Genomic DNA, 15,651 nt, shown 5'->3' with positions numbered 1-15,651 from the left:
AGAAAATTTTTTATCATAAGAAATTACAGACACTGTCTCAAAAAAACTACATATATATATTTAAAATATAGCTTTCCTGGTATGAAACTAATTTTAAAATTTTTCATTTATAGTCTTGAATTATTTTCTTATTATTTGAAAATTTTAACTACAAAATAATTTTAAAAATCCAGGTATTATCTGGACAGTGGTGGCACATGCCTTTAATCCCAGCACCCAAGAGGCAGAGGCAGGTGGATCTCTGTGAGTTCGAGGCCAGCCTGGTCTACAAAGCAAGTTCAAGACAGTTAAGGCTGTTACACAGAGAAACATTGTTTCAAAAAAAAAAAAAATCCAAATATTATGACACTTGTTTATAATCTCTAGACTCCTAGAACTCTCCAGTCCAGCCTTGGTTAACAAAGGGAATGCGTTCTCGAGGCTCTAAAATGAAATGAAATAAATTAAGTTATGATTTTTTTAAGATAATAAGTTGGATATACTCTTTATAACCATTTTTAAATTACTGACAAGATGCTGACAGGTTATAAGAAACTAGAAGGATTTGATCTGCCTACATTTGTATTTCTCAAATTCAAACATACTTATTATCTTCTAGGGTATGTTTTTGTTTCATAGGTTCCAAGAATTCTTTGGGAAGTGCACATTTGTAATCTAATAGGAAATAGATAATGTTTCTTGTCTTTAGTAACGGTGTGTATCAAGCATATAGCACTCACATGATAACCTTTTTTCAAGCTAAATACAACCATTTTCTGCCTTGGACTTTATAATTAAATTTGCACAGGCATTGATATTTTGTATAGATTCCTTTTATTAGCCACTTAGCCTAACTCTGTGGAGGTGTTGATTCTAATTGTCTCTCCTGTTTTCCTTTGTCCAGGGCTTTTTTCTTACTGTCTCCCCAGAGTCAGTATTGAAAGTTGCTCGCTATGCTGCTGAGAACAACAGGATCTTCACTTTGAACTTGTCTGCACCGTTTATTAGCCAGTTCTTCAAGGAATCCTTGATGGAAGTCATGCCTTATGTTGACATCCTCTTTGGAAATGAGACGGTGAGTTGCTTTTAAAAAAATAAAACAAAAAACAGCAAAACAAAAAAAAAAAATAAACTAAAGCCAGGTATGGTAGTGTGTGCCTTTAATCCCAACATTCAGGAAGCAAAGGCAGGGATTGTCTCTAAAAAACAAAACAATTAAGTAATCGTCTGTTTCTGGGCTTTGCGTATGTTTTCTCTACCACTGTATTTTCTGTATTTCTTACAGAATAACTTCTTAGTAAAAAATAAATTTTTAAAAGATCAATTCATTTGGATTTAGTATACATATAGTAAATTCACCCTTCTTCCTCTAAATTCCTATACTTCGGCAAATGCATGTATGACCTATAACTATGACCACAACCAAAATTCTTTTTAAAGACTTTTCTCACTTTCAAAATCTTCTTTAAAGTTAATTATTATAAGGAAATACTGATACTGCAATTTATATTTTATTTATTACTGGGATTATTCTAGAAATACTTGTATAATTTTACTTGAAGTATTACAGCTTCTTCTTTTAACCAATGATGTATTTTCTCTAATTAAAAGTCAAGGGAAACTTTAAAAATCAATAAAATAGACTAGAGAAGGTTTTGACTGAGCCTTCATGTGATGTTAGCCATATCAATGAACTTTTATGAATATTGGAAGTTTTGTGTGTAAGATGACATTGATCACCCTGTAAACCGATTCTGTTTCTAATTCTCTGGTCCTAATATTTGAGTATATTAATTTATTTTATATATCAGTAAGGTAAGTATGCGGTCTATCTAAAGAAACTTAAAAACTGACCTGGAAGTAATTTGAGATGTTACCTGAGTGAAAACTGAAGGATTGATCTGTAGAAAGAATATCAAATGTGTGAGCATACAAAGACTAGCACCATTGAAAGGAAATGTTACCTTCTTTACACATTAACTACGTTAGTTACATTCCTATGCTGCAACCAAATACCAGACAGGAAACAACTTAAGTGTGGGAAGCTGTATCTCAACTGGGTAGTGGATCACGTCTATCCTGGCAGGGAGGCTTGGCAGAGCTTATGGCTATGGGAGCATATGTGAGCGGGACTCCACATCTCACAAGATTAAGAAACAGAACAGCAGTGGGCCAAGTTATAGACCTTAGCTCCCAGTTCCTCCAGCTCAGTCTCCTCTCGTAAAGGCTCCACCAAAGGACCAAACATCCAAATGCATGAGCCTGTGGGGGACATTTCATATTGAAACACTGACACAGTGATAAGAGATAGAGGTGAAACACTTGATAGAGAGCTGCTGGAGTTTCAGTAGACTAAGACCTGCCTTTTTCTTACATGGCTGGTGTGGTATGTTTATACAATGCAGTTTTAAATTTTCATTCATATTTTATGTGTATATTTTTGCCTCTATGTATGACTGTGCACCATATGTGTGCTTAGAGTTTGAATCCCCTGGGATTGTAGTTACAGGTTATGAGCTGCCATTCAGGTGCTGGGTAATTGAACTCAGGTCCTCTGGAAGAGCAGCCAGTGCTCTTAACCACTGAGCCAACTCTCTAGCCCTCATGTTGTTTCCTAAAAAGTCAATGTAATGAGTGGGAGGTGTGCTGTTTTAGCCCTTTAAATAACATAAAGGAATATGTCACTATGATAGCATTCTGAGAGTCACTGTGGGGAAATTGACATTCACCCTTTAACGTCTGGGAAGATTAGACTGGGAGTACGTAAGTGCTCTAGACTCTAAGAAGACAAACTACAAGCACTGTTTAAGAGAGAAGTATGATTCCAACAAGTGAGGCTTGAGAAGTAGATTGAGAGAATTGAATGCTGTCAGATTTGCAAGTGGGACTTGATAGTCATGAGTGACCTTAATTAGGAAGAGAGTAAAGATGGAACCTTTGAAAAAACTTAAGATCACACAGACAACTCTTTAGTAGACGCTTGACTTGTAAATACATAAAAGGGAAGAAGTGGGGGTGGGGAAATGGCTCCATGGGTGCAGGTGCTTGCCACCAAACCTAATGACCTGAGTGTGATGCCCCAAACCCTCAAGGTAGAAAGAGAACTGAGTACTTCCAGGAGTTGTCCTATGTAAAATCTGTCATGACGTGGGTTATAAAATGAAGATGGCTAGAGGATGACTAGATGTGTTTGATTATTTTATTGAAGCCGACTCTAAAGGTCTTCTGATGGTAAACAGGTTCCTAGTGCGGTGTGCAGTGGTTATCATGCTCTTTAAAATGTGACTGAATGAAGCTGCATTTACATATAAGACAAAGTCAAATAATGCAACACCTTATGATAACCAAGTAAGCTGGATGTCGGAATCAGATGCTTTCAGTGTTAATGGGCTAGAAATATAAGCTAAGGTCTTGCAGTTTAATAATGTTTTACCTTTTGAGCATATTACCCATTATTCTTAAATACTTTAGTAATATAATAAGTTATCTTTAGTTATAAAAGAAAACAGGAATTTTTGTTGTAAAGATGCACTGCAATCTAAAATATATTTCACAAGAAATGTATGTGTATATATATTTGCATGATTATTTTTTTCCTCTTTTGCCTCTCTAGCCCCCCAAAATATCTGCTTAATATTTGATTTTTCTAAAATGTCAGTACTTAGCTAACATTGAACTTTTTTAGCTTTTATTTTCTACTTGTCACTTTCCTATTCTGGGGAAGTTTGAACACTAGCATTGATGATTTTCCAGTAGTCTCAGTTAAAAATAACACACTTCAACAAGCTGGGCATAGTAGTGCATGACTACAAACAAGTGCTTATGAGGCAGAAGCAAGCCTGGACCATGCAACAAAACTGTCTCAAGATGAGTAGATAAAAGCATATGCAGTGACTACCCACTTAGTGCTTACAGAGTTCTCACCCTTCCCATCACGGACTCCCTTTAATACAGTGGTGACCCCCAACCATAAAATTATTTCCTTGCTACCTCATGTGGTGACTCTGACCAAAAAATTATTTTGTTGCTAATTCATAACTAATTTTGCTACCTTTAAGAATTGTAGGTGGTTTTGGAGATAGAGGTTTGGCAGAGGGGTCATGGCCCACAGGTTGAGAACCACTGATGTAAACAGAGTTACTAAGCCATGAGATTTCCTTTCTTATTGTATTGCATTAAGAAATACTTCACAGGGACTCAGAATGCAGCTCAGATGGTATAATACTTGCCTGGTTACAGAAACCTCACAGAAACCAATCAGGTACTTGGGAGATGGACACAAGATCAGCAATTCAAGGTCAGCCTAGGCTGTATGCCTGCCCATCTGAAAAGGCAGAGAACACAGGAGAGAAGTCAGGAAGAAGCAGAGCTTATATTCCAACCGTTTTCAAGCATGCAGCACACTGGTATCTTCAATGCTGCACAACCCATCCCACAGTTCATTTGCAGGACTTTTCCTCACCCCAAGCAGAAGCTCGATGCATGTTAAATAATAACTCCACCCATTTTCTGTCTTCCTGGCCCTTAGTAGTCACTTTTTTACATGTCATTATGAGTGCACATCCTAAGTACCTCATAAAATTAGCTTCATTTAATAACTATCTGATGTCTCTTATTCCCCATGTTTTCCAAGTTTGATCATGTTATGGCATGTCTTAAAAATGTATTGTTTTCTAAAGTTGACTAGCCTTTCTCTTTCTCTGTGTCTTCCCTAAGACACAGAGCTTTTGACCAGGAGTCAAACAGTGTCTTACGTGGTCCAGGCAAGTAGTCCACACTTGTCTGTCCTGCAGCCCTTTCTCAGAGATTTAGAAGTGCACAGAGACATGTTTCTCTTTCCTCACTTAGTAAGCCAGTGTGATATCTCATGAGGCTGGGACAGGAGGATTGCCATGAGTTCAAGGCCAGCTTAAGCTATAGATCAAAGAACCTGCCTTCCAAAATAAGCAAAAAATAAATGTGAGTGAATAATTAAATAAACAAAATCTTTTGTAATCCTGTTAGATTGTATTTTCTGCTTTTAAATGAAATGTAATATGAATAATAAAAACTCAGAGACTGAAAGATCTGAGAGGCAAAGCAACCAGCCATTACCTCTGCCTTTACCTCAGACTGAAAGGGCTGACCTCTCCTCAGTGTGGTTGGAGAATAAATCTCCCATGAGATTCCTTTTATACCTCCCTAGTACTGGGATTAAAGGTGTGTGATCCCAAGTGCTGAGGTCATCTTTGTGATCTCTGTTTCTCCTTAGGACTGGATTAATTTCATGTAGCTCAGTGTGGCCTTGAACTAACAGAGATCCATGTGCCTGTCTCTTGAGTCCTGGGATTAAATATGTGTGCCACCACTGCCAGGCTGTATGGCTAGCTAGTGTGGCTGCTAGAATTAAAAGTGTGTATCACAATTACCTGGCTCTATGGCTTGTGGCTAGCTTTGCTTCCTGTAGCCTTAGTCAGTCATTAATAAATCATAAAAATATATCACATTTCAAAACTAAAATAGTTCTGTAGTATATAAACTCTTTAAATATTTTTAAATATATTTTAACATCTTTAAAGTTTCCTTCCGCACTATCATTTTTTCACTAAATTCACATGCAGCCAATTTAATATAGGAGGGCATTCTACATGTAGATAATTATAAATAATATCTATTGATGCCGGTTCATGTTAGCTGCTTTGTAGTCATTGTTTCCTTGTACATGATTAAAGAACTTGATTGTTCTTGTTTTTCTTTATTATTAAATTAAATTTTTGAATAGAGTCATTTTGAAAATGGTTCTTAAGAGTAATACCTTTTAAGGTTCCCTAATCAGTAGATAATTAACCTGCCAGGATTAAGTACACTCAACTTTGCCTCGGGATGCTTAGCTCTCAAATAAGGTCAATTATCTCCTGATAATGACTACTCTGTCAAGAGTCACCACTCCATTTCACAGTGAAGCATCATATCGCCCATACAGTGTGCTGTACAATATTTAAGATAGTAAAATACAGCTTGAAATTGAAGAGCTGTTGAATTATTTCATATGTACTAAGAATAATGTTTCTTTTTTTTTTAGTCTTCTTTTTTTAATCCTTTTTTTATTTGAATTAGAAACAAGATTGTTTTACATGTCAATCCCTGTTCCCTCTCCCTCCCCTCCTTCCCTACCACCTCCCCCAACTAAAACTCTACCTATCACATATACTTTCTGCTCTCCAGGGAGGGTGAGGCCTTCCATAGGGTGTCATCAGAGTCTATCATATCCTTTGGGATAGGGCCTAGGCCCACCCCGTGTGTCTTGGCTCAGGGAGTATCCCTCTATGTGGAATGGGCTCCCAAAGTCCACACCTATGCTAGGGATAAATACTGAACTACTACATAAGGTCCTGTAGATTTCTGAGGTCTCCTCACTGAAACCCACATTCATGGGTTTCCTGTTTCTTATTAACCTCCCCCTTTTTTGAGTCTGACAGATGATTTCATTTTATGAAGATAATCCATAGCTCTGCTTAATCAATCCTTCTCTGGTAATTTTTCTGCATTACCATTTCTTTACATAGAATCTGTGTTAAACCTATTGACTTTGTAATGTATAGAGCAGGAAAGCTGAGATTACTCTCTCTCTTATGTGATTATTTAACATTTGTTGTTAAGACAGGGTTTCACTTCATAACCTAGCTGACCTTGAATTGGAAGTGCTCCAGCCCCAGCATCTTCAGTGCTAGTATTACAGATGTGCACCACCATGCCTAACCTCTTCCTCTCCCTCTCCCTCTCCCTTTCCCCCTCCCTGTCTCTCTCTCTCTCTCTCTCTCTCTCTCTCTCTCTCTCTCTCTCTCTCTCTCTCTCTCTGAGTGGTTTAGCAATAAATGAATTACAAAACAGTGAAGAAAATTCCACAGTTTGTTGGTGTGGTTGTTCAGTTATTGAGAAGTTGCTGATTCATATTTGAGTAGTGATGAGGCTCGACCAAGAAGACAAGTGTTATTTGATACATCAGAACATTTTGAAACAAGTAAAATTGGCTTTATGTGTTTGATCTGTATCTTCTAAAGCTAAATGATAGCTTGAAGAAAGGGCATCATGATAGCCAGGCTAGCCTTGGGGTCACCTCGATCTTCCTGCCTTAGCTTCTAATCATCTTCTGTGTAACCAAGTGGGAATGCATTAGCCTCTGCATCTTTTTGTATTATGTGTTGCTGGGGTAGGCAGAGGTTTTAGTGGTTTTGTTTGTTTGTCACACTGCTAAACTTTTAAATTTTTAAGCAGTTGTTTTTTAAATCATAATTAATCTTTCTACAGGTATGTGAGGTAATTTTTTCAGTTTCTATACTCCATAAAATAGAAGTCATATGATATCGCCTATATATAGTACAAATGGTCTGTGTAAGTGGGAATGGGAAGATAACTGAGTCAGAAAGCCTTGTCAGCACAAGGACATGAGTGATGCTCAGAACCATTACAAACCAGGCATGATAGACAGCCTGATTCCTAGAGCTCACTGGCCAGGCAGTCTTGCCTGATTGGCCAGTTCCAGGCCCAATGAGATGTTCTGTCTCAAAAAGAAAAGGTGAGCAGCATTCCTAAAGAACAGCACCCAGTTGTCCTCCACCAACACACACACACGTCTGTAGAATGCTTTCCTACATACATCTTCATTCAGGTACTGTCTTTTGGTCAGGAATTTCTGGTCCTCTGTAAAGATATAATTTCTAACTTTCAGAAACTCTGTCATGCTAATGTGTATTTTATACTCAAAGGAGTATTTTATTTACACATCTTTTTGTCTAAAGTCATTCTTTAAGGTATATGGTCTCCAGGCATTTGCAGGAACTCAAGACCATTGTCTAGACACATATTCTAGCCATAGAAGAAATGTTCTTTTCTTTTACTAGACTGCTCTCACCCTGAATATTAGGGATGGAGGTATATCTAATGATGGATAGAAGTCACCATGTAAGCCTGTTCATAGAAAGTTCTATACTCCTCCTGAGGGGGAGCCTGAGATGCAGACAAACCTATAAGTGCAGTCAAAGAAAATGGGAATCCCTTCTAATGTGTTTGAGATATATAAAATTTTGTCACATTTTGCTTTTCCAGTGATGAAAATGAAACTTCAACTAGCACAGAGCTATAGTCTTACACGACTGTAGCTTTGTTTCTAATAACTCGTTCCTCTAAGTCTTTCTTACATGTTTAACTCACTGAAGAAGATGGACACTAACAAACGTGGTAGCATGTCACAGAGATTCTGTGGGGACAGTTCCGAGTGAGGAAGGACCATTTATCTCTAAGCCTGGCCTCTCTCCAAACCTTCATTTTTCTTCCTTCTCCTTTTCTCTTCACCTTTACAAACATGCCCTCTTTTCTTTCCTTTTGTTTCACTCTTCCTCTGTAATGGTGAGCTCTTTTAAAATCACTTCTATTCTGTCTGATATTGGTAATATAACATAGAATTTCATGTGGCTTGAATTGTCATGAAAATCATATATATGCAGCAGTGCCTTTGTGATATACAGTAATATTTCAGTTAATCTTTTCACATATTTGATTGTTTCAGCTTCTGTATTATAAATTTGTAAGTGACCATTCTGTTATTTGTAGACTATGACATGCTCTATTATGGGTTGATACTTAAAGTTCTTATTTAACACATTTGTTAAATTACTCTAACTCAAATTATTTAATAAAATTGATATATCCTTTAAACATAAATTGACATTTACATCACAATAGAAAGAGCACTGGGCCTCAGTTTGGCAATTCTGATTTTTTTTATTTGGCTTCTGGGTTTTTCTCTGTCTTTAAAGCACAGAAAATGAGAGTGAAGAAGCTGAAATTAGTGAACATTAGGGAGATTATTGGCAAAGTTTAAACAGATTGTATAGGTCAGTTGATAGTTTATGAAAATAAAGTTCTGAGTTTGCTACGGCTATGTATATGTGGAAAATCACGATAGCCCTTTTCTGATCCAAATCTAGTCCAGAATTCACAGTGCCTTCGGCTATCAGTTGTCCCCTTGGTCTCTTTCAGCTGGAGCAGCTCTTCAGTCTCTTTTCTTTATGACCATGACAATTTTGGATATGTTTATTGTCACTGTGTAGAATAACCTTCAAGGTGGTTATCTTCAAGAACTGCAGTTCTTTAATAAGAATATTGCTGTCTCTGTCTCTCTCCCTCTCTCCTCCTTTCTTCTCTCTCTTTTCTCTTCCCTGCTCCCTTCCCCTAATAAAGCTTCCTTCCCATGTTTTAAAAAAAAAAAAAGAAAGAATATCGAAGGAATGCTCCTGTGTCTTTTTGTGCATTGTGTCAGTTTTTAACGTCTCATTTCTGGTGATATTAGCTTTGATCACTTGATTAAAGAGATTTTTGAACTAATTTATATCTACTTGAAAGTTGTTCTTTCTGGCTGGGCATATCTAACTACTCAGGCTGCTTGGAGAAGAAGGTTGTGTTCAAATCTAGGCATTGGGGTCTACCTGGACAGTATAGTGCAACCTTACCTCAAATTAAAAAATGGAAGTAAGTGTATATGTAACTGCATCCGCTTCTGTTTGTCTGTTTATGTGTCTGTGTATATTAAAATCCAGGAGGCAATAATAAAACCTCATCATTTAAAACTAAAACTCACATACAATTATTTCAAAATTGAAACCATTCTGGAGAAATGATAAGTGCGTTTTCATGTGTATAGAACATGGGCACACCATGGTAAGCAGTCTGAAACGACCCTTAGTGACCTGCCTCCTGGTTTTCATACTTCTTCATAGGCCCTCTTCAACAGATGGAATGTGACAAATGGAATAATGCTCATCTCCAAATTAATATTACAAAATATTTTTATTTCCACCTGTTTTGCCCTCTCTCGCTGTCTCTCTTAGAGCCCTTGCTCTGGAAAAGGCAAGCTCCCATAATCTGAGTTGTTCTGTGGGGAGACCCATAGGACAAAGTACTGATGTCTTTGGTTTGTAGCCAAGGACTTGGGCTTAGACAGCCACATGAGTGTTCCCTCAAGCATGAGTTGACCACAGTCCAGCCTATACCTTTCTGGGAGCCTTGTGAGAAATCTTGAGTCAGCTCAATGTTCCTGTGAAATTTTTCTTTGTTTCTGTTTGTTTGGTTTTGTTGTTGCTGTTATTTACTTTAGCCTTGGAATAGATGGTCAAAATAATGTTTTCGTAACTTAAGTTATTTCTTTTTTATTCCTAACCATTTCTATGGTTCTGAACACAATTAATGCAAAGGGTTTATTTAAAAGCATCACAGCCATCCACCCTCACCTATCTCTTTCCACATTCTCTCAGAGTTCAAACCTGCTTTGTATTGATTGATTGCTTCTCATGAAGTGCAAGCTGGTCTCAAATTCACCTTGTAGCTGAAGACAACCTTGAACTCCTGACCTTTCTGCTCCTATCCACCAGTTAGTGTGTTGCTAGGGATTGACTCTGGGCTTCATTCTACTGAGCAAGCCTTCTATCTACTGAGCTACCTCCTCAGCTCTAAACTTGTTTCTTAATCTCTAGCTCATATTCATGTTTTTATAGAACACTGCACTGTACATCCTCTTTGTACTTAAGTGTTTTTTTTTTCTTTTCTCCATCATGAATGTCCTGAAGATCCTTTCATCGCATCTCTTATTGTTCATAGCCAAATGGTTCCCCATTGTGTGAGCATACTGTAGTTGGTCCAGTTGCTTTCTGATATGTGAGCACTCAAGGTATTCCCAGAATTTCACAGGAAGAAAAAAAAACAGTTTTTTACTAAATAGCTGTGTTTGTCTGTATTTTTGTACTATTGAAGTTATTCGTCAGGGTAAATTCCTAGAAATGGGAGTAGTGAATCAAAAGAACAGCACATGCATGGTTTTGTTAGTGCCAAATTCCTCTCCAAATGAATTGTATATATTTTTCACTCTTCAGCAGCAATGCAAATAGAATGTGTTTCTGGTTTTCTTTGGTCTTGGTTTTGCAAGGCTGGAGATCAAAGCCAGGACTTGGGGAATCCCAGGCAAGAGCTCTGTCAAACCTACACTCCCTTTGCTCCTCTTATGAGGTCGTTTGAATGTTTGATTATCAACTGCTTATAAAGCATAGCCATCAAATAGAATTCATTAGAATGGTAAAAGTGTCACTTCACTTCATAAATATTGGTTGCTGTTATGAAAATTAAACTGAATTAAGAGTAATTTTCTATCCTTCCCAACCAATTCATTTCTATAATACAATGAAAATAATGCCAGAGATAAGTGATCATTCTTTAGGTTATAAACTGTAAAGATTCATTCATCTCTTTGTTTACTTTATTAAAACATTGCATGAATATGGAAAAGAATCACTACTCTGTTTTCTGGCATACATTTCATGTGCCCGTCTCCCTGTCCTCATCCTAGTCTCTCAGCTCTACCTGCAAAAGTCCTCCACACTCCACTATCAGGTCAGTTTTGACATGATTCTGTTGTGTGTGCCATTATAAGCTTATGCTGTTTTACAATTACTTTAGTTATAATTGCTTGGTCATCTGTTTTCTGTTACACTGGACCGTGTTCGTCCATAATGCTGACTTTCATGCTTCTCTCTATCCCCACTATCTAATAAGTAGTAAGGATTACTAAACATTTAAGGGGTGCGGGAATTTGCTTTTCCTTTCTCAGAAGATTTTTAACCTTTTCAAATTTTAAAAACACTTGTTTTTACAAATATGAGTCATTTGGTCACTACTTTTGACCTTAAAAGTATTTCAGATGTTAAGATTACTCTTTTTTTATAACAATGGTATTTTGGTTTTCTATTTTGCTTTTAATTTGTGTGCGTGCGCGCCAAAGCATGCCTGTGAAAGTTAAAGTACAACTTTTGAGAATTGGTTCTTTCCCTGTTGGTTCCAAATGATGGAACTCTGTTTGTCTAAATATATAACTACTTTAGACTGTAATGAAACCCCTAAAATAATTTAGATAGTAAAATACCAATTCTTATTTTGGCAGCCTTATGTATTCTATGTAACAAAATAAAGTTTAATCTCTACGATTTGGATATTTATTCACTACAAATTCATGCCTCCCTTTTCCTTTCACAAAATAGATATACACTAGATAGGTCTTTGGGTGGATTCCTGGCTTTGATAACACCCTAAAATTATTTCAGAATAGTGAGATTATCTATAGATATAGAACAAATGAGGAAATGTTCATCTCTGTCATTTTGGAAGATTAAGAAATGGATATAATACTTTCCCATTGCTCTATATTGCATTGTTAGATAATAATATGTGCAAAGTATATTAGTGTGCTTTTTTTTTCTTTTCCCAGAGGCCTTCCTGGCACATGCTAGACAAGTGCTCTATGACTAAGACTCATCCTTACTCCTTTGGCTTTCTTGATCATTTCTTAGCATAGTTTTTCTTCATTTTGTTTCTGTCCTAGCTAGGTAGACTATAGTTTACATCTTACGATAACTAACTAAAGGTGGTATAAAACTCTACAGCTGTGCTGATTAGAATGAGAATGCCCCCCAACTTGATTCCAAGTTGGTAGAACTATTTGGGAAGGATTTGAGTTTGACCTTAATGGAAGAGGTGTGTCACCAAGGGTGGTAGTGAAGTCTCAAAAGCACACACCATTCCCAGTTCTCTCTCTCTTTCTCTCCAAGTCTTTTTCTTTTTGGGCATTTGTAGAGATCAAAGTGTCTTTGTCTTAGTTTTGGTGAGTTTTAAGATTTATTTTTAATTATATACTTATGTGCAAGTCCATGAGAGGGTATGTACTTGTTTGTTTCTTAACGTGAGGGCCTCACACTGTAGCCCAGGTTGTCATAGAACTCATCACATCTACTTTATTAATTATTTTTTCTGTTTCTGTGATAAAACACCAGGACCAAGGCAATTTGTAGAAGTTAAGAATTTATTTGGGGCTTACAGTTCTTAAGGATCTGAATCCATGGTGACAAAGCAGAGGAAGTAGACAACCAGCAGCTGGAGCAGCTACTGAGAGCATGCCAGGAATGGTGTGAGTCTTTTGAAATCTCAAATCCCACCCCCAGTGACACTCTCTCCAAGAAGATCACACCTCCAAATCCTTTCCAAACAGTTCCACCAACTGGCAACCAAGTGTTCAAACATATGAGTCTATGGGGTCTGTTGTTATTCAAACCATCTCATTGACCAGCTTGGGCTCTAACCTGACCCACAGAACCCCTCCTACCTTCTGTTGGAATCACAAATATGAGCCAATAGTTAACTGGTGTGTGTGTGTGTGTGTGTGTGTGTGTGTGTGTGTGTGTGCTCATGTGTTACATTTCTTTACTTAATGTATATAGTTATTTTGACTACATTTTAAGTTCATAGTCTGCACTATGCACGTGGCACTCATACATACTTTAGAATGTTAGCACTGCTAGGAATGCAGACATGACTGAGCAGTTAAGTGCATACTGCTCTTTCAGAGGGCTTTTATTGGGCAGCTCACAGGCTCCTGCAATTCCCATTCCAGGGGATCTGATGTCCTCTACAAGACAGTCACTTTCTTACCTCACTCCCTGTTAAATAACAGTCTTCACTATGATTTGAGCTTTGTATTATAAATGCAATTGTAAACACAATACACAGCTCAAATCAGGTTTAGTGGGACCAGAAAATGAGAGTCTGGTCTCTACCAAAACTGTTTAGTCAGCTCTTAACCTCTCTGGGTTTGGTAACTAGTGTACTCTATCCCTACAGTGCAAATATAAGAAACAGAAGACTTCCAAATTTACCATTTGTTCCTATATTCAGTGTTTAGTTGCCTCTTGTTTCATTTTTTTTTTTATTTTGTAGTGCTGAGCATGAGCTCAGAGTCTCAAGCACAATAGATTCTCTTCTTTTTAATTCTTTTTCCTTAGAAGGATGTTTAAATTTTCATTCAGAAATGTATGTTCCTTTGGCGTTTTGATTGGCTATTTTCAAGGCCAGATAGATGCCATGTTTCCACTGCCATTGTTTGAACATTAAAATACTACTAGTTTTATTTGAGTTTGATTTTTTTTTTTTTGAGACAGGGTCTTGCTATGCAGCCCAGCCTAATCTAGAATACATAATCCTGCTACTGAAGCCTCCTAGATACTGCCAATGTTCCCACCAATGTGTAGTTCATTTTGAGAAGCAACATTTATTTTCAGGCATTAATCTGAATAAAAGTTAATATTGAATTTGAAGTTGTTTATTAATTTGTAGGCATTAGTACTGATTTGTTAAAAGTAAGAGAGTATTCTTTCTTTGGCAGGTGAAGGTTCAAGACAGGGTTTCTCCTTGTATCTCTGGCTGTCCTGGAACTTACTCTGTAGACAAGGCTGGCCTCAAACTCACAGAGATCCCTCTGCCTCCCAAGTGCTGAGATTGAAGGTGTGTATCACCAGTGCTTGACTGGGTGGTCTTAATTTAATAAATAAGTACAACTTTGATAATTTGTAGAAAATAATTCCCTACCTAAGGTAAAATAGGCTTTCTTTCTCTGAGTATGATATTAATACAAAAGTGCCCCTCTATTTCCTGCTACTTTCCAGGAGGGAAATGCTATTGAGGTGAATTGAATTTTCTTCTTGGTAATCAGACTTCATATCTGTTATACTCAAGTCAGTGTTCATCTCTCATGTTATGTGGCATTTAGAAATGGGCCACAAGGAATACTGCAGAATAAATTAGAGTAACTTGTATTCATGGCAAAGAATATCCAGGTGACCACAGATCCACTTACTAAACAACATTATCACAGCTGAGCAGCAGTTAATCTTATTTTTTAACTAGGAAGTGGAAGGAGTGAAGACTGGGTTGACTTTTAAAAATGTGATTTCAATGTGTTATTTACAGTTGGGACATTGCCTGGTTAGAGGCAAACCTTCTTAGAAATAGTCTCCTCTCTCTTTCTATACTTGCTCTCAAACTTATATTAACTCAGTTTTTTTTCTTTTTAAATATGTATAGGTATCCATGTGTCACTCGTATTCCTGGTGCCCATGGAGGCCAGAGGAGGGTGTTAGAACCCCTGACACTAGAGTTATAGGTGATTTGTGTGCCACCATGTAGGTACTGGGAATCTAGCTCAGGTCCTCTAGAAGAGTAGCCAGTGAATTTCACTCTGAGTTGTCTCTCCAGGATCTTTTTAGCTTTGTTAAACATTGCAGAAATAATTTAATATGTCTAATATTCAGCCCTACATAGTTGACTAGGTTCCCAGGACCAGGCATTTCTCTCTTATTGATTGGAGCAATTTTAGAGCTTGTGGTTGGCACCAGGTTCTGTTTTACACTATTGCATTGTTTTATCGTGCCACAGTGGTCATTGTCGTGGTTCATAGCTGGGTTGGACTGTTGATTACTTCCCTCCCTTGGAGCTTTCATAGCACCTTCTGGTACCATGAAAGCTAATCCTCAGGGAGGAGCCAACATATTCTTGAACTTGTGCCTTCCACTGAAGTGTTGTGGACTTACCAGACGCACATTCTTAGAAAAAAAAGTGACTTCCCTTTCCCAGCAGCTATCACTCACCAATAACTTCATGCCCAACTCCTTTCTCCATGATGGGATATAGTCTGGCTTGAACTCGAACCATTCTTACAGATGCTCTCATTACTGCTGTGTGTGTATATATATATGCAGCTGCCCTGTTGTGTCCAAAAAGAACTATTCCTATATAGTCATCCGCTGCCTCTGGGTGAGAAAT

The 15,651-nt window shown here is 37.4% G+C and overlaps 1 protein-coding gene across 1 annotated transcript in view; it reads left to right on the top strand.

Moving 5' to 3' along the window:
* Positions 1-15,651, top strand: part of Adk (adenosine kinase) — a gene marked incomplete at its 3' end in the record, with an annotated part of 398,041 nt that overhangs the window by 268,807 nt on the left and 113,583 nt on the right. The window contains 1 exon segment of the mRNA NM_001244850.1: positions 884-1,054. Coding sequence (NP_001231779.1) covers positions 884-1,054 — 171 coding nt within the window.

Source organism: Cricetulus griseus (genome assembly GCF_003668045.3).
Source record: "Cricetulus griseus strain 17A/GY chromosome 1 unlocalized genomic scaffold, alternate assembly CriGri-PICRH-1.0 chr1_1, whole genome shotgun sequence".
Lineage (NCBI taxonomy): Eukaryota > Metazoa > Chordata > Mammalia > Rodentia > Cricetidae > Cricetulus > Cricetulus griseus.
The sequence above is the reverse complement of the archived record's forward strand: the minus strand, read 5'-3'. Positions and strand labels throughout refer to the sequence as shown.